The sequence below is a fragment of the Mustela putorius genome, unplaced genomic scaffold (genome assembly GCF_011764305.1).
Source record: "Mustela putorius furo isolate JIRA1106 unplaced genomic scaffold, ASM1176430v1.1 tig00003863_pilon_pilon_pilon, whole genome shotgun sequence".
Classification (NCBI taxonomy): domain Eukaryota; kingdom Metazoa; phylum Chordata; class Mammalia; order Carnivora; family Mustelidae; genus Mustela; species Mustela putorius.
In genome coordinates this window covers 17,049,732-17,075,817 of record NW_025422015.1, presented here as the reverse complement: position 1 = coordinate 17,075,817, position 26,086 = coordinate 17,049,732, and the positions used below count along the sequence as shown (strand labels likewise).

General features: G+C 39.2%; 1 protein-coding gene and 1 long non-coding RNA gene across 2 annotated transcripts; one reads left to right on the top strand and one right to left on the bottom strand.

The window, feature by feature from the left end:
* Nucleotides 1-1,978: 1,978 nt before the first annotated feature.
* IFNGR1 (interferon gamma receptor 1) lies at nucleotides 1,979-24,534 on the bottom strand. Its single transcript, XM_004740288.3, has 7 exons — nucleotides 24,339-24,534; nucleotides 13,354-13,468; nucleotides 12,072-12,235; nucleotides 10,131-10,300; nucleotides 8,039-8,228; nucleotides 5,096-5,220; nucleotides 1,979-3,350 (listed from the first exon to the last, which is right to left on the bottom strand). Exons 1-7 carry the CDS (start codon nucleotides 24,421-24,423, stop codon nucleotides 2,775-2,777), a joined length of 1,425 nt encoding a protein of 474 aa, XP_004740345.1. The 5' UTR covers nucleotides 24,424-24,534; the 3' UTR covers nucleotides 1,979-2,774.
* Nucleotides 24,535-24,574: 40 nt separating this feature from the next.
* Nucleotides 24,575-25,683, top strand: LOC123387845. Its single transcript, XR_006602337.1, has 2 exons — nucleotides 24,575-24,874; nucleotides 25,071-25,683. It is a non-coding gene; the product is annotated as an uncharacterized LOC123387845 (long non-coding RNA).
* Nucleotides 25,684-26,086: the final 403 nt, after the last annotated feature.

Sequence of the window (26,086 nt, the reverse complement as noted above, 5' to 3'; positions counted from 1 at the left end):
TGGGTGTAGAGATTTCTTAAAAATAAAATCTTTTAAAAAAGAAAGGGATTAAAAAAAGAAAGATATTTAAATAAATAAATGATAGGCTGTAAATATAAGAAAAGACAAAACAATGTTAGTCATAGAAGTACTGAGAATTTGGTATGATACATGTGATTTTTGAAATCAGCAAAGAATTGAGATGATTTATTTGTACTAGGGCAGCTAATTTGTCATGGTAAATATGAGTTGAATTGTATCCTCCAAGAAGATAATAAAGTCCTCACCCCTGGTACCTAAGAATGTGATCTTATTTGGAAATAGTGTCTTTGCAGATCTACTTAAATTAAGATGAGGTCATACTGAATTAGAGTGGGCTCCAATCCAATGACTAGTGTCTTTATGGAGACAAAAGATTTGGACACAGAGACACACAGGAGACAACACTATGTGACATGAATCTGAGGCTGCAATGACACAGCTAAAATTCGAGGAAAGCTGAGAGTTGCCAGTTACCACTGGAGGCTAGGAATAGGCAAAGAAGGATCCATCTAGAGCTTTCCAATATAATGTGGCCCTTGCCTCAGAATGGTGAGGGTATATATTTCCATTGTTTAAAGCCATCCGAGTTTGTGCTATTATGGCAGCTCTAGAAACCAAAATAATAAAGCTGGATTCCTACTTTCCCACTTGCACAAAAAGAAAAAAAATCTAGAGGGATAAAAGAATTCAGTGTAGAAATGAAATAAACAATGATCCCCAAATAACATAAGAAAATGTGGGTAGAAGTTTGTATTTTCTAGGGAGTTTCTTTAAAATGGAAGGAAAAGATGAATAAATTGGACTTTATAAACATTTTAAACACATGCAGGGTAAGAGATAAGAAATTATTAAATAAATATGTAACTCACAGCAAAGGATACAGTCAATAAAAAAAAAAATAAACAGCCCCCAAAGAGATGCACAAAGAACAAGATTAGGCAAACTCTTGTACCTGTCTAAAGTCTAAATACCTAACACATAAAACATGCTCAACTTTACTAATTATTAAAGAAATGCAAACAGAAGTATTAAAATGGCTACCTATACAGCTGTTAGAAATTAAAACGACTATTATCCTAATTAGCTAGGACACGAAAACCATGTACACATGTGGCTGGAATGTCTATTATTAGCACAATCCTTTTGGAAAGCAGTAATTTGTCTATTTCAATTATTCTCATATTTTTGCTTTTTCCTTTTCTAACTTATATGCTTTTATCTTAAAGATTTATTTTTTACAATTTTGATACAAAAGATTAAATTCTGAAAAGGGTATGTATTTTTATGGAATATATGTACTCATATATTAGTTAAAAACTGTAAAGACACTGTTCCCCAAATAAGTGAGTATACTAGTTTTACCAAAATCTCATTAGTATTGACTACAACATTTTTTCCCCACAATAGAATAACATAGCACCTCATTTTAATCTGTACTTTTAAGTGAAGGGAAATGTTTCTCCCTGGTTAACTTACTCACAGAAATTATGTTTAAAAAATTTTTTTTTTGGTCAGTTAATTCATTTGAATCTTGAAATTACTATCCTCTTTGTAATTCCCAAGAATTCCTTGTGTAATATACAAATTAACTCTCTTGTTAATTTGTTACCAAATTGCCTCTCTTGGGGACTCTCTCTTCACACATGCTTCTCAGGGCTCCCATCTACTCCAATGGCTTTGACCACTGTCTTTATGCTAGAGGACCCCTCAATCCCCATGCTCTCCAAAAAATCTGCTTTTTCCCCCTTCCCAAACAGCCTGGAACAGTGTTTAATACAGGGATAAGTACTAAAATACAGACATAAAAGGACCACTTTTAAACATTATTTTTAGGACTGTTTTAAAGATTAGATATGAATAATTAGAAAATAATTCTATAGTCTTAATGCATGGAAGCGAGCAAATGATTAAAAAATACTAGGTTACTGCCTGAGTGCTTGAATAAATAAGTACAAAATGAATTTTAAAAATACTTTATTTATCAGTCTCCAAATGCAATGTTCCATAAAAAGACATATATGTTTCTATTTACATATTCTTTATTAAGTCTATTGATTTGAATTAGAAATTAAATTCAATATGGGGAAGTTTTCAGGATTTCTTCTGAAAGTGAGCATTTAAAAATACTACGTATAAAAAAAATACTATATACATGGGGCGCCTGGATGGCTCAGTCCGTTAAGCATCTGACTCTTGATTTCAGCTCAGGTTATGGCTTCAGGGTCATGGGATCAAGCCCCACATCAGATTCTGTGCTGGGTGTGGACCTTGCCTAAGATTCTCTTGCTCTCCCTCGACCTCTCATCACCCCTTACTCCTGCTCTCATGCTCTATTAAAAAAAACATATATATATGTATATATATATATACACACACACTATATACATAGACTTCCAAAAACAAATATGCTGAGGTACAGAGAAGAAAAAAAATCTATTCTAGGTCTTGGAAGTGATTGGAAAGGACCCTAGGCTATCTCACCTACTATCATAGGAAGGAGGGTTCTTACGAGTTTTCACTAACAGCCCACCTAGATGGAAAATTCCAACTGTGACAATGTTTTTTTTTTTTTTTTCCAAAGCCTCTGCAGTTTTCAGACCAATTATAACAGTGCCACTTTATGTAAACCCAGATACTCTTCTTTGGTTAATATTGACAAAGATACAATTTCTGAAAGGTGATCCTTTCAGGAAATAAAGAGGAAAACCTACATGGGAAAAGCCGATTCTTCAAAGTAGGCACATCTTCGTTGATTAGGAAAACTCTTTGGAATCTGCTGTCGGTCTGTAACCAATCAAGGACTCCTTACCACCTTCATCCACAAGCAGATCCACTAACACATGCGGCTTATCGTAACCAAAGGAGGTGGTAGTGTTTCTCAGCACTACGGACTCCTGTCCTTCAGTCTTTATTTCAGTTTTATTATTTGGAGGAAATTCTGAGTCAGATAAGAAGCTGTCAGATTCCACAACGCCACTATCGGAACCATTTCTGGAGTGATAGGAGTTTAAGGTGATGACACAGGGTTCAGACTGGTTACTACTTGTATGGACAGAACTCTCTCCCATTCCTGGGGTCAGAGGGCTACCAGAAGCTGTGTCAGGATTATTTTCTTCAGCGGTGACCACTTCGATTTCACTGGAAACGTCTTCTTGGTGTTCTGTTTTTCCTAGGCTGTCTTTAGTGGGCATACTTATAATTGTGGCTGGAGACAACTGGTCTTCCCAGACCATCTTCTCATTTTCTGGGACAATTGGCTGGTAGGTGATGGGTGATACACATTTTGGTTCAGACCTTGCCTCTGAAGAGGCATTTTTTACCACAGACAGCTAAGGGAAGAGAAACCAAAGATTAAAAATAATAAATTATTAAACTTAAGTGCATATCCTTAAAAAGATACTGTCTAAAGGTAATTAATGGGCAATGAAATATACCACTAAATGGCAGATTTACGGTAACAATGTAATAGCATCTGGTGGTTGTCTTTTCTTGCTTTTAAATGAAAATATACTATATTAAGAGCAAGGTTTTTTTAGAATTTTTAAAAAGCCATCCACCATCTAACCATAGGTGTTGCTTTTTCTCCATTCAATTAAAATTAAATAATTAAATCAATTAAAATTTAAATAATTTTCTCCATCACCTCCACATGTATGCATGTCACATGTGTAATGGGAGTACACCTACTTACATAATATTTCACCATTTGCCTTCATAATTATAATTTTTATTAGAATTTTCACTGCCTCATACAATTTTATACTGATGATTAAAGTAATTTCTCTAACAGTGCATATTGAAGTGTTTCGAATTTTTACTAATTCTAGAACATGTTGAAGTGAGTATCTTTACATATCTTTTCATTTAGGAATTTTTTTTTAAAGAATAAATTCTTAAAAGTAGGATTACTAAGTCAAAGGCTGTTGCACTATTTATGGCACTACTACACATTATACCCATTACATGTTTACCTTCCCACCAGAGCTGAATTACTTTTACTAGTATACACCAATTTGACTACTACTGGTACTACTGGATATTCAGGTTCATTTTTCCTTCTCCAGTGGGTATAAAACTGCATACTGCAAGGTTGGTTTGTGCTTATCTACTTACTTATCCTTAATTAGTAAGGACAAATACTACAATTCATACATGAGTTACCTACCACCAATAGTTCTTATTCACTTTACATTAAGGTAGTGTTTTCAAAACAAATTGAAATGTGTCCTTTACACGTTATAGATATTATTCCTGTCCTATTTGATTCAAATAATTACCATTCTGTTAGCTGGAGATGTTCTTTTCATCATACAAAGGCTTTTAGATGTTAGACATTAAAAGGTCAAGCTTCTGGGGTGCCTGGGTGACTCAGTCAGTTAAGCATCCAACTCTTAATTTTGATCAGGTCATGATTTTGGGGTCTTGGGACTAAGCCCAGCATCAGGTTCCGCATTCAGTGGAGAATCTGCTTGAGGATTTCTCTCCCCTACCCCCTGTTCATGCTATCTCCCTCTCAAATACATAAAAAAATCTTTTTAAAAAACATCAAACTTCTGGTCTCACTTGTGGCCATCTTTCCTTCTACACTCCAACCATAATGGTGCTTCTGTATTTTAGGATTTTCAAAAGCCACACTTTCTTGATGCTGGGGTTTAGCACAGACTGTCCCTTAATACCTCGATAAATGTCTGTCCCTCAAGAAGCTCCTGTATCACTGTCTCTGGAAGGGCCACAATGAAATCCCACCCTCCAACGGTGGACAAAGTCCTCACTGGCACAGATGAAAACCTCTGTGTTTGAACACCGTACACCCACTGAATACTGATCTTCTTCTCCCACTAAACTTTAAACTCCTTAACAGACTTATCCAATTATGCTCTTGTTCTATGCATAAAAAGTACATGATGTGTAGTAAAAAATATGTGGGTTTGGATGTGTGGTAGATCAACCAATCTATGACAGGTGACATGCTGCTGAACGTCATTCTACTTTAAAAAAAATAAGAAAATTATCAAAAGAGTCCAAATAAATGCTTTAGTATATATAATTAAAGAAAAATATTAAAATATGTTACCAAGGACTTGGGTAACATGATGCTTTCCTTCTTACATGGATTCATCTTCTTAGTGTAACAATATACAAATACCAGAATAAGTACTAGAAAAAGCAGAATGGCAACAATTGGAACCCAAACAGAATCTAAAAGAAGGGAAAAAACAGCAAGTTAGAATTAAGACAGAATACTGTTATATCCATGAAATAGTTATAAAGTCTTACTGCTGTTCTTTAATAGATTTGCCCACTGGGTAATTAATACGGTCAGAATCGCAGAGAACCCTTGCCACAGAAGTTAGGCAAGATGAAAAAAGCTTCAGTGCACCTGTCCTAGAAAACTAAAAAGGCTCTTCCCAGCTCTGCAATTTCCTACCTTCTGCACCTACACGACACGAAGTAGCTAACACAGACTTTCATAACAACTTCCTTAAAGCCTCCAACATAGGGTGTTTCCCTAGTTACATTTTTCTCTCCATTAAAAAGCAGAAGAAATTTTAATAAAAATCCATTCTTTCAGAAATAAATTGACAATGTTTATAACTCTTAAAATCATTTAATCCCACTCCTCAGAATTTTGTTTCATTTTGTATTTATTTCAAGACTGCAAATACTTGTAAAGGTAACCAGACATATATACAACACACACGGACAGGAAAGCTGCAGGAATTACGTGTGTGCCTTTAAACGCAAACCAGAGATTATAATTTAGAATAGGAAAGATCTGTTTCAGAGCACATACATCTATAATCACTACAGTGTGATTAATCACTATAGCTCTAATTTTGCTTTTTATTTTCAAAGCACAATCTTCAGTATTCTATTTTCACAGTCCTCTCTTCCAAATGATCATGGTGGTGTTTAGCCTCCTTACTGGCATTTCATTACCTTTCATTTCTATTCCAAAGTTACTTTTTTGGAATAGTTGCTCTGGAAATGATGACTAAATGAGCGTGAGTATAACAGCTATTACAGGATGCAGAAAAATATGAAGTTACTACGACAGTAAAGGTATAATCACTGTGATGAGAAGCAGGGCCTGCTCCTGAGCGTCAGGGCCACCACCATGTGGCCACAGAACCAGCTCAGTTTGTAATTCAGACATTGAAGAAAAAAAAAATCTGGGCATCTGCATTATTTCAAATTTTACGTATTAACTAGGATTTTATTTTTTCAAAATAACCCAATAGCAAGTTGGCATAAAATGCACTGCATTATTTTAAGTCACAAACTATTTGAAACCCTCATGATAATAGCCTAAAAGTTATTAAGTTTTAGGCATTTGGTCTAATTCTTCAGCCTAGATTCCCATTCTTCCAGAAGATATTTGTAGGGACACCTGGGTGGCTCAGTCAACAAAGCATCTGCCTTCGGCTCTGGTCATGATTCCAGTGTCCTGGGACTGAGTCCCAGTCCCTGCTCAGCAGGGAGCCTGCTTCTCCCCTTGCTTGCACACTCTCTCTCTCTGGCGAATAAATAAAATCTTTAAAACAAACAAACAAACATAACAAAAAAAAAGAAGATGTCTGTATCATAAAATTTTGAGAGGCATCTGGGGGGTCCAGTTGGTTAAGGATCCAACTCTTGGTTTTAGCTCAGGTCATGATCTCAGGGTTAGGAGATAAAGCCCTGCTTCAGGCTCCTTGCTCAGCGTGGAGTCTGCTTAAGATTCTCTCTCCCTCTCTGCTGCCCCTCCCATTCATGCTCTCGTCTCTCTCTAAAATAAATAAATAAATTTTCAAAATAAACAAAAATAAAATATATTATAAAAACAGCCTAATTGGAAAATACACCTATACAAAGAGTTATCAAAGCATGCTATCACAGAGAAAATCATAAATAATCTACAAGTCCCAAATTGGGGAACATTAAATAGAATACAAATTCTACACAATGAAATAGCCTGCAGAGATTAAAAAACAATATTAATAAAGTATATGAATTAAAATGGAAAAATATTTTAAAATATGTACTTAAAGCATTACATAAAATTTTATATACTATATAATACGATCATGGCTATGTAGAAAAAGAGAACAGAATGAGAAAAAAAACCACCAAATTATAACGAAATATTTGGATGGCAAGTCTACAGATAATTTTGGTTTCTTTTCTTTTTTTTTTTTTTAAAGATTTTATTTATTTATTTGACAGATAGAGATTACAAGTAGACAGAGGCAGGCAAAAAGAGAGGAGAAAGCAGGCTCTCTGCTGAGCAGAGTCCAATGTGGGGCTCAATCCTAGGACCCTTGGATCATGACCCGAGCTGAAGGCAGAGGCTTTAACCCACTAAACCACTCAGGTGCCCCAATTTTGTTTTTTTCTAGAGTTTTATATTTTATAAATTATTTATAATGACATTTAAATTTTGTTAAGTACCAAGAATAGGTCAAATTTTTGTTAAGGTACCTGACACTTGAAAATACCAATTCTAAAGTTCCATCATATGTACACCCCCCCCAACACACACACAAAGAAAAGATAATGAAATAAAAGTATTTTTAAATGTTATAAAAATGACCCATAACCTATCAACATTTATTTTCAGATACTAATTTCCAGTGTTTGTCCAGTTCACATCACACATGCCAATGAATATTTCTGCTATTCAGTTTTTAAACTCACCACCCCAACAGAGAACATTCTAATGGATACATAACATCATGCTATACTGAAATAAGTTGCTTTTTATCACTATGTGTAATCCTGAAATGCAGACATCTATGCATGGAATTTTAGATATTATGTTTCTTTCTTCTCTGGGTCATCACACAGCTTTCCAAATTGGTTGTTTTAGATCTCTTAATGCCTGAGAAATGAGTTTATTTTTGCTTTTGGAATTCTTTGAGAAATGCAACCACTGAATATTTTTTTAAAGAACAGAGATTTACTGAAACTGCCTCTTTTCAATTACTCTAGTTCTGTTATCCTTCCTTATATTTAGGAAAAAACGGCAGAAACTTGCCTTTTATGTGGTTATCATCAGAAGTGGTAATACAAAGTTCATCAGACATCTCAGTTTTAACAGACCAATCTTCTGAGAACCCTTCTGCTGAAATACAGTAGTGCGAACTCAGAGAGGACACTGGGATAACAAGGTGGCACTGAGTCTCATTGCAATCATCCTCATTCTCTTCTGACAACTTATACTGAATCTGTATGGGGAAAACAGCAACAATGAAAATGTATGGCTTCTTTTATTCTGCAAAAACAAAACCAGACCCAAAAAAGCACCATTTTTATCCTGATCAAACACTTGAAGGAAACCTATTGGTCAAAGTTGAACATGTCTGCAAACAGTTGATATCAAATAAGAAGTCAATTTGTTATTTTAACACAGCATTATGCTACATATCCATTAAGATGTGCTTTGTAGGGATTACAGATTTAAAAACTCAAATAGCAGTAATGTTCATTGTTAGCTGTTAAAGCAACCAGCAGTCATTAGTCTTGTTCTAATAGTGCTAGAAACTTAGCTGATGAGAGATAAAAGTACCCGTAGAAGAATATGAAAGGGATTTTGCCAAGATCATGGTATCTCCTAGTAGTAGTACACTGAAGGGACAAAGGCAGTCTCTGACAGTTTGTCATTCATCCAACCAGCCAAAGGATGTGCATCCTCTGTGCCAGGGAGTGCCTGAACACGTGAAGGTAGGACAGTGGGGCCGGACCTCAAACAACGTCCCCCAGAGCAGAAAGAAATGTGAGCCAGGAGTCCTGCAAGGGGGCTATTATATGGAACTAGGAATGATCAAACCACAGGGGTGCAAAGAGTCTATGGTGTCAGAAGAGAATTCAAAGGGGGAGATGAAATGCCCGCTCGATAGAAGAATGAGCAGAAATTTGCCCAAGTTGAGAAGGTGGAGAGGACATTCTGTGAGACAGCAATGGTACCTGCAGGGAACAAAGAACCAAAAGCACTTCACCACAGCACAAATAAAACTTAGGTTGGAAAAAATGGGGAGAGGAAGCTGAAAGGACACAAGCGGCTAAATCACGACGGCCTGGTAGGCCATGCCACGGAAGGGAATTTAGGTATGATTTTGTAGCTCTTAGGGATTTGTGAAAAGATTTTAAGGAGTGAAGGAAGGGTAGATGTGTACCTGAGAAGGATGACTCTGCTAAGCATCCAGAGTGATGTTTTAAAATCTAAGTCAGATGTCGCTCTTCCTGCTAAAATCCTTCCGAGACTTAACACCTTCATCAGCATAACGTCAAATCTCTCCAGTGCCCCCAAGAGATGTGGCCCTGGTGACCTCTGACCTCATCTGGGCCTGCACTCTGCCTAGCATGCTTCTGCCAGATTCTCTGCCTAAAACAATCTCCCCATCTAGATCCATGAAGCTCACCTCCTAGAACCCTCCAGACCTGGCTCCAGTAACACCTTCCTTGCTCTGACCATACTACTGAAGATCACTACTGCCCCAACCCCACTGCCCATCCCCTCTCTCTGCTCTGTTTTTCTCCAATCCACGAAGCACTGGAGCAGGGTCTGTACTGCTCACTGCAGTCTGCTGGTCCCAGGGACACACGGTGCACGTGCCTGACAAATACTATTTAATAAAGCAATGGCAGCACTGCAGAGAAGGGATGGATTAGAGTCATTCCCATCCAAGTGTGGTCTGTACATCAGCGCCAGAAGGCAAGTATATCCCCACAGCAGAACCACTAACTTTCTCTTTCAAAAACAAGGATTCCAATTATAGCTTCCTATTATTTTATATCACTACCCATGAGGAAGATAATATTAAAATCATCTTTGTCTTACCAGTGGAGAAATAGGAATAAACAGGTTTAAAATCCTAAAATAGGGCCATGTTGTTAAATGAGGCCAAGGCAAAACTTAAATGTATTCACTTGCCCAGCATTAGTAATTAACTCCAACAGCAACTCCCCTCAACAACATTTATTTATGTGGTTTTTTCTTACCAACACTGAAGACATGTAAGTCTTGCCTGAGTGTTCATAAGCATTTCACTTTAATTACACTATAGATAGAAACAACTTATGCTAGCAACAGAAAAACAGAACAGAATAAAGGAAATAGAAATACCTACCTTACTTCCATTTATTTTTAAATACACAGTATACGTAAATATGTGACAATAATTTTCATCATATATGGGTATTGGCTTTTTTTCACTTGTATTAACTAAAGGGTGAAATATGTCAATGTTGATTTGGTTTTCCCTCTTTCTAATACCCACTGCAGGTGGTCCAATGTTCCCTGTGGCAGGGTGGGAGGGACACAAAAAAAAGGAGAATCAGCACTGCCCTGGAACTTTATAGTGCATTACACAAAACTGCCCAATTCAATCCGTTAACATACTCTTTCAGTTGTTCTAAGGCAGATCTATGTTTAAACCACTCCACAAATATCTAGAAGATATTCTAAATGTCCTTAATAAAGAAATACTAAATTAATCTCAAGCAGGATGTATTTTTATCTAATAGAAGCTCTCCTTTAACAGCTTAAATGCACTTCTGGTGCTAAAAGTCAACAGGTCACGAATCCTGTTAAAAAACCTTCATGTAACAGAAGCTCTATTAAGTTTTTTCCTTTTTCTGTGGGTCTGCTTATTACAAAGAAAACCTGTTCTCTAAAAAATGTTTCAGAAAAGGCATTTCAGTCACCTTTGAACACTCACTGAAACTCTCTGTATCACCAGTGCTTACGGATGGCTGGCATGAAGGCTCTTAATGAAAGTTTGCTAAATACACTCAATTTTTTTTAATTTAATTTTTTATTTTTTATAAACATAGATTTTTATCCCCAGGGGTACAGGTCTGTGAATCACCAGGTTAACACACTTCACAGCACTCACCAAAGCACATACCCTCCCCAATGTCCATAACCCCACCCCCCTTCTCCCAACCCCCTCCCCCAGCAACCCTCAGTTTGTTTTGTAAGATTAAGAGTCACTTATGGTTTGTCTCCCTCCCAATCCCATAATACACTCAATTTTTATGGTGAAAATCAAAACTAGATATTCATTCATTCAACAAATATTTATTATGTGTCACTCATGCTTGAGACTTTGTTGGTGAACTGTTTGCTTATTCTTCATGTTTTTACTGCCCATTACATGCCAGGCAGGCCTATTTTTATTTGCTAATTTACCCTCAGGGCTTGGTGTACTTCCAAGCACACAGTATGCCCTTGATAAATCTGTATGGGGAAAATCTGACATACAGATGGTGCAGTTAAGATGACAAAGGCATGGACTTGGGCATAAAACTATTTCAAGGGCATGTAGAGGAAGGGCGTGGAGTAGGCAACTGTCTGAAGAGCAGGAGAAGCCAGGCTGTGGTGGAAGAAACCGCATGTGGAGGCTGAACAAGGACGGAAGTGAGGTGGATGGCAAGGCACAAGGCCTAGAACACGAGGGAGGAGTCAAGGGACTAACTGCTTCTTCGCCCGGGCGTGAGGCTGTGAGAACTACAAGGCAGGATTTCAGTCACAGAAGAACTGGCCATGACGATTTTGGAGCCTGAGGTGATAACTAAGGTCAGGTATACTGTAGGAATGCACTGCTGGCAGGAGAAAGGGCTAAAAAAATCACTGGGGTTGAGGAGATTATAGAAATCTAAAATTTGTTAATGTATTAAGCTGAGGCCTTGGGGATCAGGCAGAGGGTCGAAGAGGGAAAGCTGTCTTCAGTGCGCATAGCTCAGCAGCGAGTGATGGAGCTGGGGCGGGCGGCGGGGTGTGGTGGTGCGCAAGGGGAAGACCAGCACAGAGTCCACCTAGGCAGCACCAATCCGTGCTTGTAGGGAATGGAACTGTAATGGTTTAGAAGGGGCAAAAGTGATGGGCACCTCATAGCCCTACTTTGTGAGGCCCAGCGAAAGAATAAGACACAGAGTCCCTAAAGTCCTCCAAAAGTTTCTTGGGCATTGTGATAATTTTTAGCAAGTGCTAATGAAAGCAAACATATACAGAAGATATGTGTAAGTATTTTCAAACTTAAAATTTCAAATTTAAAAGTTCTACTCACCTTGTTTACACAGAATAAATTCTTTTGACTCTACATAGGCCGATTCTTTTTGTCCAAGCCTAGCTTTAATTCTGGCCCAGAGAGAAAGTGATGGATCATTAATTACGGAAAAGATATTACAAAAGTTCTGAGAGGTATTGCAGGCATCAATCCATACTGCATTCCTAAAATGAAGAGGAATAAAGAAGCACAATAATAACTTTTACTGTTAATTTATAAACTCGAATCATCTCTGTTTCTGCTTCATTTTTTTCATTTACAGCATGGGACTGGTAGAAGGAGCTGAACAATAGGCTGAAGAAGCCAGACAAAGTAGGAAGTCCTTACTCTGGTTAGAAGTACTAGAAATTCCTTTACAATAAAGAAGCTCAATTCAAAATACAACACTTAAACAAAGTACATTCCCCATACAATTTTTAAAAATCTTATCTTTAAATAACTCTAGATTCTATTAACATAAATAATCATTACTTGACTGCAGAATCTAAGACATTGCACAAACTCCTGACACTTGTCAGAAATATTTTGAAGATTTCATCTTTCTACTCAACAATACATTCACTATGGAAAGTAAGAGGACATCATTTTATTTTTTTAAACATTTTGTTTTGAGAGAGAGAGAGTGGGGGTAGGAACAGTGGAAAAAGGACAAGCAAACTCCATGCTGACTGCAGAGCCCAACGTGTGGCTGGATCCCAGGACCCTGAGACCATGACCTGAGCCAAAATTAAGAGTCAGATACCCAACCCACTGAACCATCCAGGCGCCTGGCATCATTACTTTTAATACAGAATTGTAAGGTTTATTTGTCATGCCTTTAAAAAAAAAATCTCTAATTCCTGGGCCACCTGGGTGGCTCAGTCAATTCAGTATCTGACTCTTGATCTGGATGTAGGTCATGATCTCAGGGTCGTGGGATTGAGCCCCAGCCTCTCCCTGTCTGCTGGAGAATTCTATTTCTCTTTCCCTCCCTTGGTTACCACCCTCCCCCCCACCCGCTCGGATACACACGAGCACTCTCTCTCAAATAAACAGATCTTTAAGTCTTAAAAGTTAGTGAGACTCCCCTACTTCAATTATGACAGGAAGAAGAACTAAGAGGCAGGAAGTGCTCTGAAAATAATTAATTTGCCTCCTCAGCACTTCTGGAAATCTACAGTTTAAGAAGTCCTGCCACATGGGAAAGGAAAGATGATGGGAAAGGAAACATAACTACACAGTTATGGAAAGTAAAGAGACCTAGACAAAAACAGAATAAAAAAGATTAAAGAGTAGAACTTACCCATAGGTTTTTACCTGTACAGTAAAAACAGGGGTCTGTGGCATGGTTGGGTAGTCCCAATATAGGACAGTATTAAAGTTATAGGCCTTAATGTTAATATTGGTTGGTACTGGCACTGTAAGAGATTCAAAAAGTAAAACGGACAATTGTAAGAAACCATCATTAACATTAGAAAACCCTATAAAGAGCTATGTTAGCCAAATATGTATTTTGAAGTAAAATTCAAAGGACAAATAATATAATTATTTAAATTGAGATTTATAAAAGTTAATTTTATTGGAAAATGCATAGCATTCTTATTCATTTTAAATTCCTGAGACAACACTGCAGTATGAGGGAAATACAAATATAGTAGAGGCAATAAATCTCTTATTATGTTAGGAATTTTTATAAATAAATACACTGCCCATTGTAATAATAATCCTCAATTCATTTAATAAGCAGAATTTCCTATATTTGATACCAGAGATTGCCTTACAAGGCTAGAGGAGAACTGGCTACCCCAGGGATGGTCAATTTCATTCTAAAATACCCTATAAGCTCATAGCCCTTTGCCTGGTATCATCACACACCTTAGCACCTTTTCTGTAATACAGGAATAGAAACCTAACTTGCCTCCAGGAGCCATCCACCTTGTCAGTTTCATTAACATTACTTTCTGGGGTGTGCAGTGCTTTTTACAAAACATAGTCAATATTCTTACCTTTGCTCTTTTAAAGCATTTCAGAAAATGTCTACTGAGATGTGAGTCACATGAGCGAATAGGCTGAAGTCACTTTAACATCTTGTAACTAGTTATTAAAACTAGCCATTTATTCCCCTGCTCAGGGTAAAAGGTTGTTGTCCACCATCCCTTGGAAAACCATCACACACATACATCTCCCTTTCTCCTTTTCTCTTTTTCTCTCTCCTGCCCTCCCTTCCTTCCCTTCTTTATCAATGAACACGAAGATAAAGAGTTGGCAATCTGACCTCAATTTTAAGATGATTCAATCCTACCTGAAAACCATTATACATAATTTACAATTACAGTTAAGATAAATAAATGAATGGCAATGCGGTCAGGTAACATGGCTTCCAAACATATCATCAGCCTCAAAAACTCCGAGAGAGGCAAAAGTTTATTTATTTATTTTTTTAAAGTTCCCCAGCACAGGACGCCTGGGTGGCTTAGCTGGTTAGGCTTCCAGCTCTTGATTTCAGCTTAGGGTCCTGGAATAGAGCCCAGCATTGGACTTCTGTGCTCAGTGGGGAGTCTGCTTGAGATTCTCTCTCTCCCTCTCAAATAAATGAATATTTTTTTAAAAATGTAAGTAAAAAATAAAAGTCAAAGTTCCCCAGCTATAATCATGATTACTTGGGGGTTATATAAACTGGAACTCTAATAAGAAAAATATTCCCGGGGCGCCTGGGTGGCTCAGTGGGTTAAAGCCTCTGCTTTCGGCTCGGGTCGTGATGCCAGGGTCCTGGGATCGAGCCCCGCATCGGGCTCTCTGCTCAGCGGAGAGCCTGCTTCCTCCTCTCTCTCTCTTCCTGCCTCTCTGCCTACTTGTGATCTTCCTCTGTGTGTCAAATAAATAAATAAAATCTTAGAGAAAAAAAAAAAAAAAGAAAAAAAGAAAAATATTCCCTGGGTTGGACATTAAAGAATGTGGGTTTTCCTGGTTATACAACTTGTCACTTCAGATTTCCTAATTTGACACATGAGGTGTTAATTTCATATACCTAAGGTATTTGCTTACTGTTGAAGGAAACACTTACTATATTTTTTCCCAAAACAAAAATTTCAATTTTCAAACCCAAACTGGTACATTCTTTTAATTTATAATTATTTTATACTTGTATTATCTTTTTAAGGCAGAACACAGATCCAGAATTACTTAGGTAAAAAATAGGGACTTGGGAACAATTATTCTACTGCCTTTTTCCTCCCCTTTCTAGTTACTTTTCTCCTTTCAACAGGAGGTGATTTGTGCCTCAGAGGGGACAGGGGGCACTGTCTGGAGACATTCTTGGTTCCCACAACTGGCTGGTAGTGGTAGGGTGCTGCTGGGATCTCAGAAGAGAAGCAAAGGTTGCTAAGTATTCCATAAATGTCCAGGATAGCTCTCCACATTTTGGCAGTCCAAAGTGCCAATAGCACTAACGCTGAGGAACCCTGCTTCATACGTTCATAACTTTAGGAATGTTTTATTATTATTTAGGAGGAAAAACTAACTTAAAAACAGATTTTTTTTTGATAAGCCAATATATTTCATGGCTTGCCCACAATGAATAGCTTTGGTTACTGCCCAACTATCTAACTTGTATAACCACCTACCAAAGAAATGAAATGTGATGATTCGTGCCAAAAGGTTGAGATTATGAAGCTGGGAGGACATCTCACAGATTCAAACACTACACGCATATAATACTCTCTTTCTGCAGCCAGTGATCAGACACCTACAAGTTTTCTATTTATTCTTTCTGAAATAGCTGTTGGTACCTAGCATCTTTGGTTCTCTAAGCAATTTCTTTCCAGGTGAGCCAAAAAGCACTGGTCTGGGAAGATTTAGCCCTAATTCTTCTCTTTTGGTTTTGGTAGAGTTCCCATGGCCTTAACTTAGCAAGGTATATTGGGGCCTCCTTTTTCTAGGTTTCTTTAGGTATGGTTTTGTATGGTTGCACCTCAAATTCATGAAATGATCTAGTCTCAAAGAGTTTATACCTGTGAGGAAGGAATACAAGCCCCCGCCCCCGCCATTTCTCTAGCTTCAAGTCAACATTAATATCAAATAACATTCACACAGGGGCACCTGTGGCTCAGTCAGTAAAGTGTCTGCCTTTGGCTCAGGTAATGATACCAAAGTCCTGGGATCAAACCCATGGCCCCCCTGCCCCATCCCCTGTTCACATCTGCTTGTGCATGCATGTTTTTCTCTCAAATAAATAAACCTTTATTTAAAAAAAAAATAGTAGCAGTCACAGATAAACATTATTTTCTACCAGGTAAGAGAGGAAACCAATGCTAAGAAAACTCACAATGAATGTGAACTTCTCTCAAAAGTCATCTCTTAACTTTAGCATCTTTTGCCTCTCTGGAGGGTGATTATTGTCAAACCTCCTGGTCCTGGTTTCTTTTCGTTAAACAGTCCTTCTCTTGGTTCCTCTTTCTAGCTCAGGTCATGATCCCAGGGTCCAGGAATCGAGCCCTTAGTCGGGATCCCTGCTTAGTGGGGAGACTGTCTCCTCCTCTCTCTACCTGCTATTCCTCCTGCTTGTGTGCGCTAATAAATCAACCTTAAAAAAAATAAAATAAAATAAAAAGGGCAAGAAGAAACCACATGGCACCTTCAGCAACAATGGCAACCTCCCTGGCTAGGTAGCTAAGCTCACCAGGCAATTTCCTACTCTTCCTGTTACCAAACGCAACAGTGTTGCTAAACTTTCTGCCTTCCTTGCTTCCAATAATGAGGAGTTCTTCAGTCTTTTAAGTCTCTTAAAAAAAAAAAAAAAAATCATTCCCCACAGGAGTTATGTTTTTACTATATAGATTCAGGTTGAGATTCCTATATTTGAGGAAAAGGCATATAGAATATTAAGTAAAGTGCATTTCCATTTAAGAGGAGATTACTGAATCATGGTTCTAAAACCACAAAGTAGGCTTGCACATTAGATTTGATTCTAATGTGAATCAAATGATATTTCCCCTAGTTTAAATTAAAACTTGACCTGGTTAGACTAGAACTGGGTTTAAATCACAGCTTTCAAAGTAATCAGAACAGGTCGTGGGAGGAGGAGGTCTCAGTGGATACTTACAGACTTTACCATTCTATTAAAGGAGAAACTTCGAATATATACACCAAAGGATGTAACCTGTGGTTTTAATGTTACCAGAAGAGAAACCATGTGGTTATTACACATCTGCCTTTGTCATTATTTGACAAACTCGCAGGATAGAAAAATTTTCTACTGTTTTAGAATTTTGTGACCTAAAGTTTAATTTGTTTTGTATTCAAATTAAAATAATTAAGGCTTACAGCAAACTTCTATTCAAAATAAATTTACCTTATGTCAATAAAAATATATGTAGAAATAGCAAGAAAGGATTAGCTGTGGAGTTTAAGGAAAGATCCTACTAGAGTATCTCATCAAATAAAATAATCTTACAGATTTCTCCATCTCTTGAAAATGATACAGATAGTTTTCTGTAACTCACAGTGCTTCAGCAATGAGTTCCGTTATTTGGTGCATGCTACCTAAAATAATAATTCACTGTTTTCAAATCTGCTTCTCAGAATGTTTCTAGAACACAGCTGAGGTTTAACAAAACCAAACACAGTAAAGAACAATCAGTTTTTTGTAACACTCTACAATGCAGGCGGAGAAAAAGGAGAGTTCTGGTTACAGCTGTTTCCTCTTGATAAACCGGGAGAGACAGGATGTGAAAAAAAAAAAAAAAAAAGAGCAAGGAAGAGGACAAAAAGATTGATGAAGATCAGTATGTGAGATGAGGAAGCAGTGCCACAAGACAGGGCAATGGCGATGTCGCAAAAGACCAGAAAACCTCAGCCAGAAAGAACAGCTCTGCTGTAACTGCTGGGGAAGCAAGGAACCACGGACATGTCCAAATTCCCTCAGCATGGATGATGACCAGAGTATGCGCTGCTGCATGTCCTCCATCCCATTAACTACCAAAGGCACCTGTGCCTCTACTGGAAAAGGGACAGCCACAGAACTCTTCCCTCAATTTTAATAAAATCGCCTACAAAGACTGGATACATCTACCGCAGAGCAGAGCTCTGAGGTCTGGAGACACCATCTGACAATCCACTTACCCACTTCTCTATGGGAGGGACAAGGTGAGAGGCATAAAGATGTTAACAATAAAGGGGCCAGAAATCGAACTGTTTTGGGGGACTCTAAGCCATCTGACACTACAGCTCAAAAACAAATGCTCCAAATTAAAGCATCCAGACCCTTTTGGGAATGAACAACTCCGAGAAAAGCTCTACCACCTTTCCCCTAGTGAAAGATGCAGGCAGGGCCATGCAGGCAGGGACATTGTTTTTATAAAGGCTTCTTCTTCCATTGCAAACTGAGAAATGGCATGAGAAGTCCAGGGAAGAAAAGGGGGAAATATCAAACCAAGACTTCTGCAATTTCTTTTTCCAAATATATTTATGATCACAATCCATACCTCCTGAATGGTTTTACAGGATTGATAAAATGGCTCTTTTTCTTAATGCCTTCTAAATTTTTCTCTTAGCAAGATGCAGTGTCTTCTAGATTTAAGATGAATAAAGACATTTTGAGAATTCTTGCACATATTTCAAATGTTTCAAATGTTCATGAAATTTTTTCACTGAAACACTTCAATATTTTGGGGCTTTGAATCATCCATCACATTTTGTGAGATGATACAAAAAGTCTACTTTCTACTTCTATTATTTTCTTACATCTTTACAAGAGATTCAGAGCTAAGGATTCAAATAATAATATTACTATCATAAATAATAAAATAATAAAATGAGTACTCTTCATAAAATAGTTCCTTAGCTGGGTCAAAACTGTTAATATGTCTGCTGTCTTCAGAATCTATTTGGATTTTATCACTCACTCTCTCTCCTAAGTTGTGGAGCCCAGAATAGAAGAGACATGAATGAAGTATTTTCCTTCCTCTTTTTTTAAAAAGAGATGGACATATCAAATAGTGCCTTATATGGAATTTGTAACTAACTAAAAGCCCCCCAAATCTTTTACTCAAACCACCACCAAGTTACAGCTTATCCAATAAACATCTGCTTAGCTACTTCTGACCTAAAATGTATGATTTTTATAAGTGCTCCCATTAATTCATTTTATCTAGTTGGGTGTGCTTGGCACGCCAGTAAACTCTAATTGGACCAGACCCACCTAGTCCCCAAGAAAAGTCCTTTCTCAAGACTAATTCCCATTTGGACTAAGTAACTGCAAGTTGAGAAATGGTTGAGAAATAGGAACTGAAAAACTACAGTCTTTTTTAGTCTATGAAGAACAGGGAAAAGGTAGAACAATTTAGTTGCTGAACCTATTTTAAAATTTCTCATGCTGATTTGGATGAGCTTTTTTTTTTTTAAAGGCAACACAATCTCTTCTATACAACTGCAACAATTTAATATTTTAAAATGTATTTGTTGGGACGCCTGGGTGGCTCAGTTGGTTAAGCAGCTGCCTTCGGCTCAGGTCATGATCCCAGCGTCCTGGGATCGAGTCCCACATCGGGCTCCTTGCTCCGCAGGGAGCCTGCTTCTCCCTCTCCCTCTGACTCTGCCTTCCACTCTGTCTGCCTGTGCTCGCTCTCGCTCTCTCTCTGACAAATAAATAAATAAAATCTTTAAAATGTATTTGTTAAAATAAGTAACAGTGGATATTATTGAATGGTAATCATTAATGTGTAAACATTTACTACAAGACAAGCAATATGATCCACATTGTTACACACTGTCTCAGCGAACCAACACAAACCATTCTACGAGGGAGGTGGTATCATTATACATATCTTTACCAATGAAAGAACAAAGCCTTAGAGAAGCTATTTAAAAACCTGGCAATCTAAAAAGTTTTGTTGGTTTTTGTTAACCAACACAAAAACCAACACAAAAAATGTTACTTAGGCATCATCTTTGCGATAGTTTAACAAATTAGAAAATGACCTCCACATATTAATGGGAATTGGAAATTATTATTTTTGGATGACTTCACAAGCATCTAATTCAAGTAGTTTTGCTTGATTTATTATACTATCACAATTATATGATGACCACTGCAAAAATCTGAACAATGCATTAAAGGAAATCAGATCTTTGGAATGGACATGACTGAAATGGGTATCAACATTCTGATTACTATGCCTTTGGATAATCTAAAATAAAGAGATTCCCTCAGTAAGAAAATTTCAAATAAACTGATTCCCTCCTATCGAATTCATTTAATTCTGGTTCAATTCTCATTCTGTTTCTCTGTCCAATTACAATGGAACCATTAATTATTCATCAAGTTCACATAACAACTGCACTACTGCTGTATGCTGCCAAATTTTATGAGTGCTCTTTACAAGGGTTATATTTCTCTTTCTTAGGTTTTCCTCTATATAGAACTAAAATGAGGACCTTCTAAAGTCCATATGAATTATGGATCAGAATAAAATGGAAAAAAGAATAAAATGAAGAGGAAAATTATGATTAATAACTTGTTAAATATAATAAAAATGCACTGTCTTAAGTATTTTGAATCTCTAAATACAGAATTCATATAAAATAATGAAAAGTTTAAGAACACCCAGAGCATTTCCTTAAAGTCAGAAAAAAGACTTTCTCCACTTTATCAGTGGAGAAAGCAACTTAAGAGCCCCACGTCTATGTGAAAAAGTACAGTGTGCTCTTGGATACTACTAACACCCAGCGTGGAAGAGCAAACAGCTGAAGGCAGACACTGCTTCACTTAAAAATACATATACTACTTTTTACAAATATATATACTACTTTTATACACTTTTTTATATATACTATTTTTATAAAAATATATATACTACTTTTAAAAATATTTATACTACTTTTGTAATAGTAGTATAAAAGTAGTATATATACTACTTTTCATCCAGGTAAAACTGGATCAGTTTTATCAGTTTTCATCCAGTTTTACCTGGATGAAAAGCGAAATACCTGATTATTAGACACATGAGTTTATTTTTCCTATCCATTCACTAAGAAATACTAACAAAAGCCTATCACTGTAGCACAATACATTCCCAACCACTTGGGATTTTGCAGAGACTACGTTCTCCTGCCTGCTTCCCTGTTCCTACCAGGTTCCCTCATATAAGATGAACTATCAAGCATATGTGAAACCCAGCACAGTGAGAGTGAACACACTGAGTGCCTTTTTTAAATGTCAGGCACTAGCGAGACAAGGAAGCTGGCAAAGAGCCAGGCATAGGTTATCCTTGTGGGTTTTCAAACTAACTTTAAAAGCATAGGAAACACAACACAAACTAGAGAAATACACTGAAAAGCCTGGACAAATGTACTGAAAATAGAAGGTGCGGGGGGGTGTCCCACTGGCACTTCTGTTTACAAAATGCCGGGAGTACAAGAGGCCATAGTAGATGTTCCCAGGAGAGCAGACAGACAATACTCCCAGAGCTGGCTTCAAGTATGTGCACACTGTGTAATCACAAGGCGCCCGACATTGTTTCAGGTGCTGGGAATACAAAAATGGAAGGTACTGTTTCTGCTTTCAAGGATCATGATTATGTAGCTAACAGTTACTAAGTGCTAGGCACCACTGTTAACTTATCGCATCTCATCTTCACAACTGGTATCTCCATTAATGGATGAGAAATGGAGGCACAAGAATGTCTACCCAGTTTGTAGAGAGGTCAGTGCTACTCAGTAGGGAGCCTGGCAGGTGGGCTCCAGAATCCAAGTTCTTAACCACTCTGCAGACTGACATTACCTAAAGCAAGTTAGTCATCTACAAGGGCAATTACGGTACAAGGACAACTGTGATAAGATCCTGGACTTTTGCACAGGTAGGGGTACCTGGCTTAGGAGGACCCTGCCTGCACTTAGAAGGGCATGGCACATGGTTTAATGCTCTACCTAAACCAGGAAACCTGGCCATCTGCTCTTCTCACATCCAATCACTAACTCCTGCTGACTCTGCCTTTTATTTTTTTTAAGATTATTTATTTATTTATTTGACAGACAGAGATCACAAGCAGGCAGAGAGGCAGGCAGAGAGAGAGGAGGAGGAAGCAGGCTCACTGCTGAGTAGAGAGACTGATGTGGGGCTCAAGCCCAGGACCCTGAGATCATGACCTGAGCCGAAGGCAGAGGCTTTAATCCACTGAGCCACCCAGGAGCCCCTGCTTTTAAAGGTTTTTCAAACTGCCTTCTCTTCTGCATTTCAACTGCCATTTCCATCGATTCATCCCAACTTAAGCAGGGTCCTAACTGGCCTCCTTCCTTCGAGTCTATCCCCAAAGTACTGTGTAAGATGAACAGGCTTTCTAAATGGCCTAACTGATCCTGCATAAAATCATTTCTTCTTCAAATAATCCATGACCGCCCACCAACTAGAGCAACATATAGTGAGCATATTTATTTTACTGGCCTAGCACCTGTACTTCCTTCAGGAATATTTCTCTTCTGGAAACTACCCTACTGCCACTCCTGGAACATGGTCCTTCCCTTGCAAGCTGGTGCCTGACCCAAGTGAGCAAATCAGAGCCTTCTCCTGGGATTTTGTTAAGACGGCAGAAGCTGCAAGATGCAAAGCCCAAAAGCTGTCCACATCCATGATTCCTGCCAAGTAGGAAAAGCTGTCCGCACACAGAGTCAGAAATAAGAAATAGTCTTTGCACTTTTGAGTTACTGGTTCAGCTTTCTCAGGCCCAGGGGGCATCTCTACTCTAACTCCTGCTTGGATTCTCTAAGCTAATAAATCCCCCAATTTGCCTAAATTAGCCAATGCTATGTTGCTCTCCTTTGTTGTCTGTTACACATGACAAGCACTTCATTTACTGGGTTCGTAGCTCTCTACATTATCTTATTTCCCCTTATAGCCTCATACATATATTCTACAATGAAACCCTTAGTATTCCATTAATTCAATGTGCTGTTTCACACCTCTCCCTCTGTACACATAAATCTGTACCTCCAGCTCCAACTCTGGGGTTATCATCTTTCTCTGTGAAGTCCTTCCTGATTCCCCGGTCATACCCAGGTACCCCCTATCTTGCTTTCCAGTAGCCTGTGCAAAGGTCCAGGCTCTTATCACAATGTACTGTAACTGCCCTTGTAGATGACTAACTTGCTCTAGGTAATGGCAGTCTACAGAGTGGTTAAGAACTTGGACTCTGGAACCAAAATGCAGGCTTCCTACTAAGTAGCTGTGACTTCTCTAAAAACTGGGCAGATGTCCTTGTGCCTCGATTTCTCATTCCATAAATGGAGATACCGATGAGCACCTACTTTATATGGTTGTTGTGAAAATGAGATGTGATAAGGTAACAGCAGTGCCTAGCGCTTATTAGGTATTGGCAATAGAATCATGATCCTTGAAAACAGAAACTGAGGAACTCCCATTTTTGTATTCCCAACATCTGGAACAATGTCCATCCAAAGGAATGACTAATTATTTGTTTGCCTGCCTCTTAAGAAGCAAGCCAAAGGACAGGTGGATATGAATGCAGCACCCCTAACTGGAGCTCACAAAGGCATAATAGAGAGTTTCGGACTCAGATTTTGCCAAGGGTGCAGAAGGCGGGGCCTCTGGCAACTGCTTACTGTGGATACCGAGCAGACACTCAAGACGATGGGGTTTCCTATGATTTAGGTTTAACACTCTTGAAGAAGAGAGTCACTGATCTCACTGGAGCGCCTAATCACCAGGACAACCAAACTTTGGAAAACATACTCCCTGCATTTATTTCCGGGGAAATCTCAGTGAGCAGGCAGAAATAACACGCTCCGAGGAGCGTAGCTAAGATGCACAGCCTGACAAATCTGCTCCCGAAGGCAGCACCGCACGGCGGCCAGACTTAGACATAAGATGACCAACCACTGCCACTTACGGATTCTCATAACGGGGGAAGAACAACCTCTCTCGTAAGGATTTGGGGTTTACTCTAAGAATATTTAAGTCACGGGGGCTGGCCACACTGTCCAAATCCTGACCGAGAAACTCAATTAAAAATGAATTAAAAGAACTGGAAGACCAAGCTGTTTTGTTTCGGCAACAATGGGAGAGGCGAGAGAAAGGGAACCGAAGTCCGCTGACCGCCGACGCCCGGAATGGGCTCCCAGGCGGCCGCCCACGCAGACGTCCCGGGGCGTCCGGGAACCCCGCGCGAGGTCCCCGGCCAAAGCGGACGCGACCCCGCGGGGCCGTGCTTCCAGACCCGGCGACTCCCTCCCTCGTCCTATCCCCACCCGGCCGCCGCCCCGCCGCGAGCGACGTACCCGAAGGCAGTTCCAGATCCGCGGGGCTCAACTCAGCCCAGCTCTCGGCCTGCAAGACGAGGAGGAGCAGAAGTTGCAGAGCCATGCTGCTCGGAGGTGACTCCGGGAGCGGCCCCGAGAGAACGCGGCGTCCAGCCTACAGCCGGAGCCTCGCGTCACTTCCGGACCAGCCGACCAGCGCTCGGAGGGACGGCTGGGCGTGCGCCTAGTCGCGGGGCCGCGGCGGGGAGGTGGGGCCAGAACCCTGAGGCGGGGCCAGAGCCGGGAGGCGGGGCCAGACGGGGAGGCGGGGCCAGGCGGGGAAGCCGGGACAGAGCCGCGACCAGGGCGTGATCTCGGGTCTGGGGGATGGAGGCTGGGAACCCGGACGTGGGCTGGAAGACAGGATGCGGACTGCCAAACCCGGCGTGGGTTGGGAGGCGAGATTAGGACGGGAAGGCCGGGAGGGGCCGGGTCCAAGGCCTCACGGAGTTAAGGGCGTGAAAGACTGTGGTCGTGACAAGGCTCACAGGTTTATGAGGAACTTGGATCCAAAGGTTAGGTTCTTTCGATGGGGCACCACCTTCCGTGATGATTCTTCCTGTGTTCTGGGGTTGCAGAACTTTCCTTGAAGCCACAACCGAGCCATGGTCCTTACTTTAACCCTGTTCGACTTTGTCATCAACGCGCTTGACAGTTTAGAACAGGAAGAGCCCTAAATGCCTTCTCTAATCCCTGCATTTGTATTTGCAGAAACTGAAGCTTCAGTGGTGAAACGGTTTGTGCAGCCTTCCACAGCCTACATCGAACTAGCTTGGCCAAGAAGTACTTCATCCTTGGAGGAAAAGCAACTTGTGTTATCTTTTTAGCAATTAAATATCACGAAGCGATTTATTAAGAACGTCCTCCTTCCTCCCTGACCATATTAACTCTGCATTTCTCACATTCCTCTTCAGCCCAATGGCCTTTGCCTTCCTAGGGCACTCTAGGCTGTACTCAGATATGTATATGGCTAACTGCCTCAGCTGTTTCAAGTATCTTGTTATCATGGCTCTGCGGAAATAGAATCACAACCCAGCTTCTCACTTTACCTTACCCTGTCCTACTATTTTTTCATGGCACTTTCCTCCCCCCCCCCCCCATGCTCTGTTACGAGCATATCAATGTTTATTTTCTCCTCCTTCTGGAATGTAAGCTCCATCACCCTGAAATCTTTGGCACTTCGTTGGCACTTGTTGAACAAAAGAATGCATGACTGCGTAGCATTAAGCAAAATTTTAGAGGGAAAAAATTTAAGATGCTGTACATTCTAGAAAGGAATTATTAAAAGGATCATTTTATTTATATTAATAAATCTCTTAGCTCAGATTTCGGCTTGTCCATTTCTTTAACTGAGGCATTATCCAAATAATGCTGACAATAAGGGTTTTCTTTTTTTCCCAGCAGGGTTTTTTTTCTGAAACTTCAATGAATATATGAACCACTTGAAGATCTTGTTAAAATGCAGACTCTAACTTAATTGATCTGATACAGTTGGGCTTTGAGACTCTGCATTTGTAGTGGTATACAGAGAATGCCAGTGCCCTTGGCTCTAAAACCACACTTTGAATAGGGATGCTTTACCTCTATGTAGATCAAGGTTGGGGGAATACGTTGGTATATATGATGCCCACTGTCTTAGTCTGTTTAGGCTGCTTTAACAAAATACCACAGACTGAGTAGCTTATAAGCAACAGAATTTCATTTCTCGAAGTCTGGAGGCTTGATGT

What these genes read in the sequence shown, in the direction of transcription:
- IFNGR1 (XM_004740288.3), bottom strand. Translation starts at nt 24,423, where the DNA reads ATGGCTCTGCAACTTCTGCTCCTCCTCGTCTTGCAGGCCGAGAGCTGG. An exon ending in GTACAGGTAAAAACCTATGG is followed by an intron (nt 12,236 to 13,353) that starts GTAAGTTCTACT and finishes TCTTCATTTTAG; the next exon opens with GAATGCAGTATGGATTGATG. An exon ending in TCATGTTACCCAAGTCCTTG is followed by an intron (nt 3,351 to 5,095) that starts GTAACATATTTT and finishes CTCTTCCCTTAG; the next exon opens with CTGTCTGTGGTAAAAAATGC.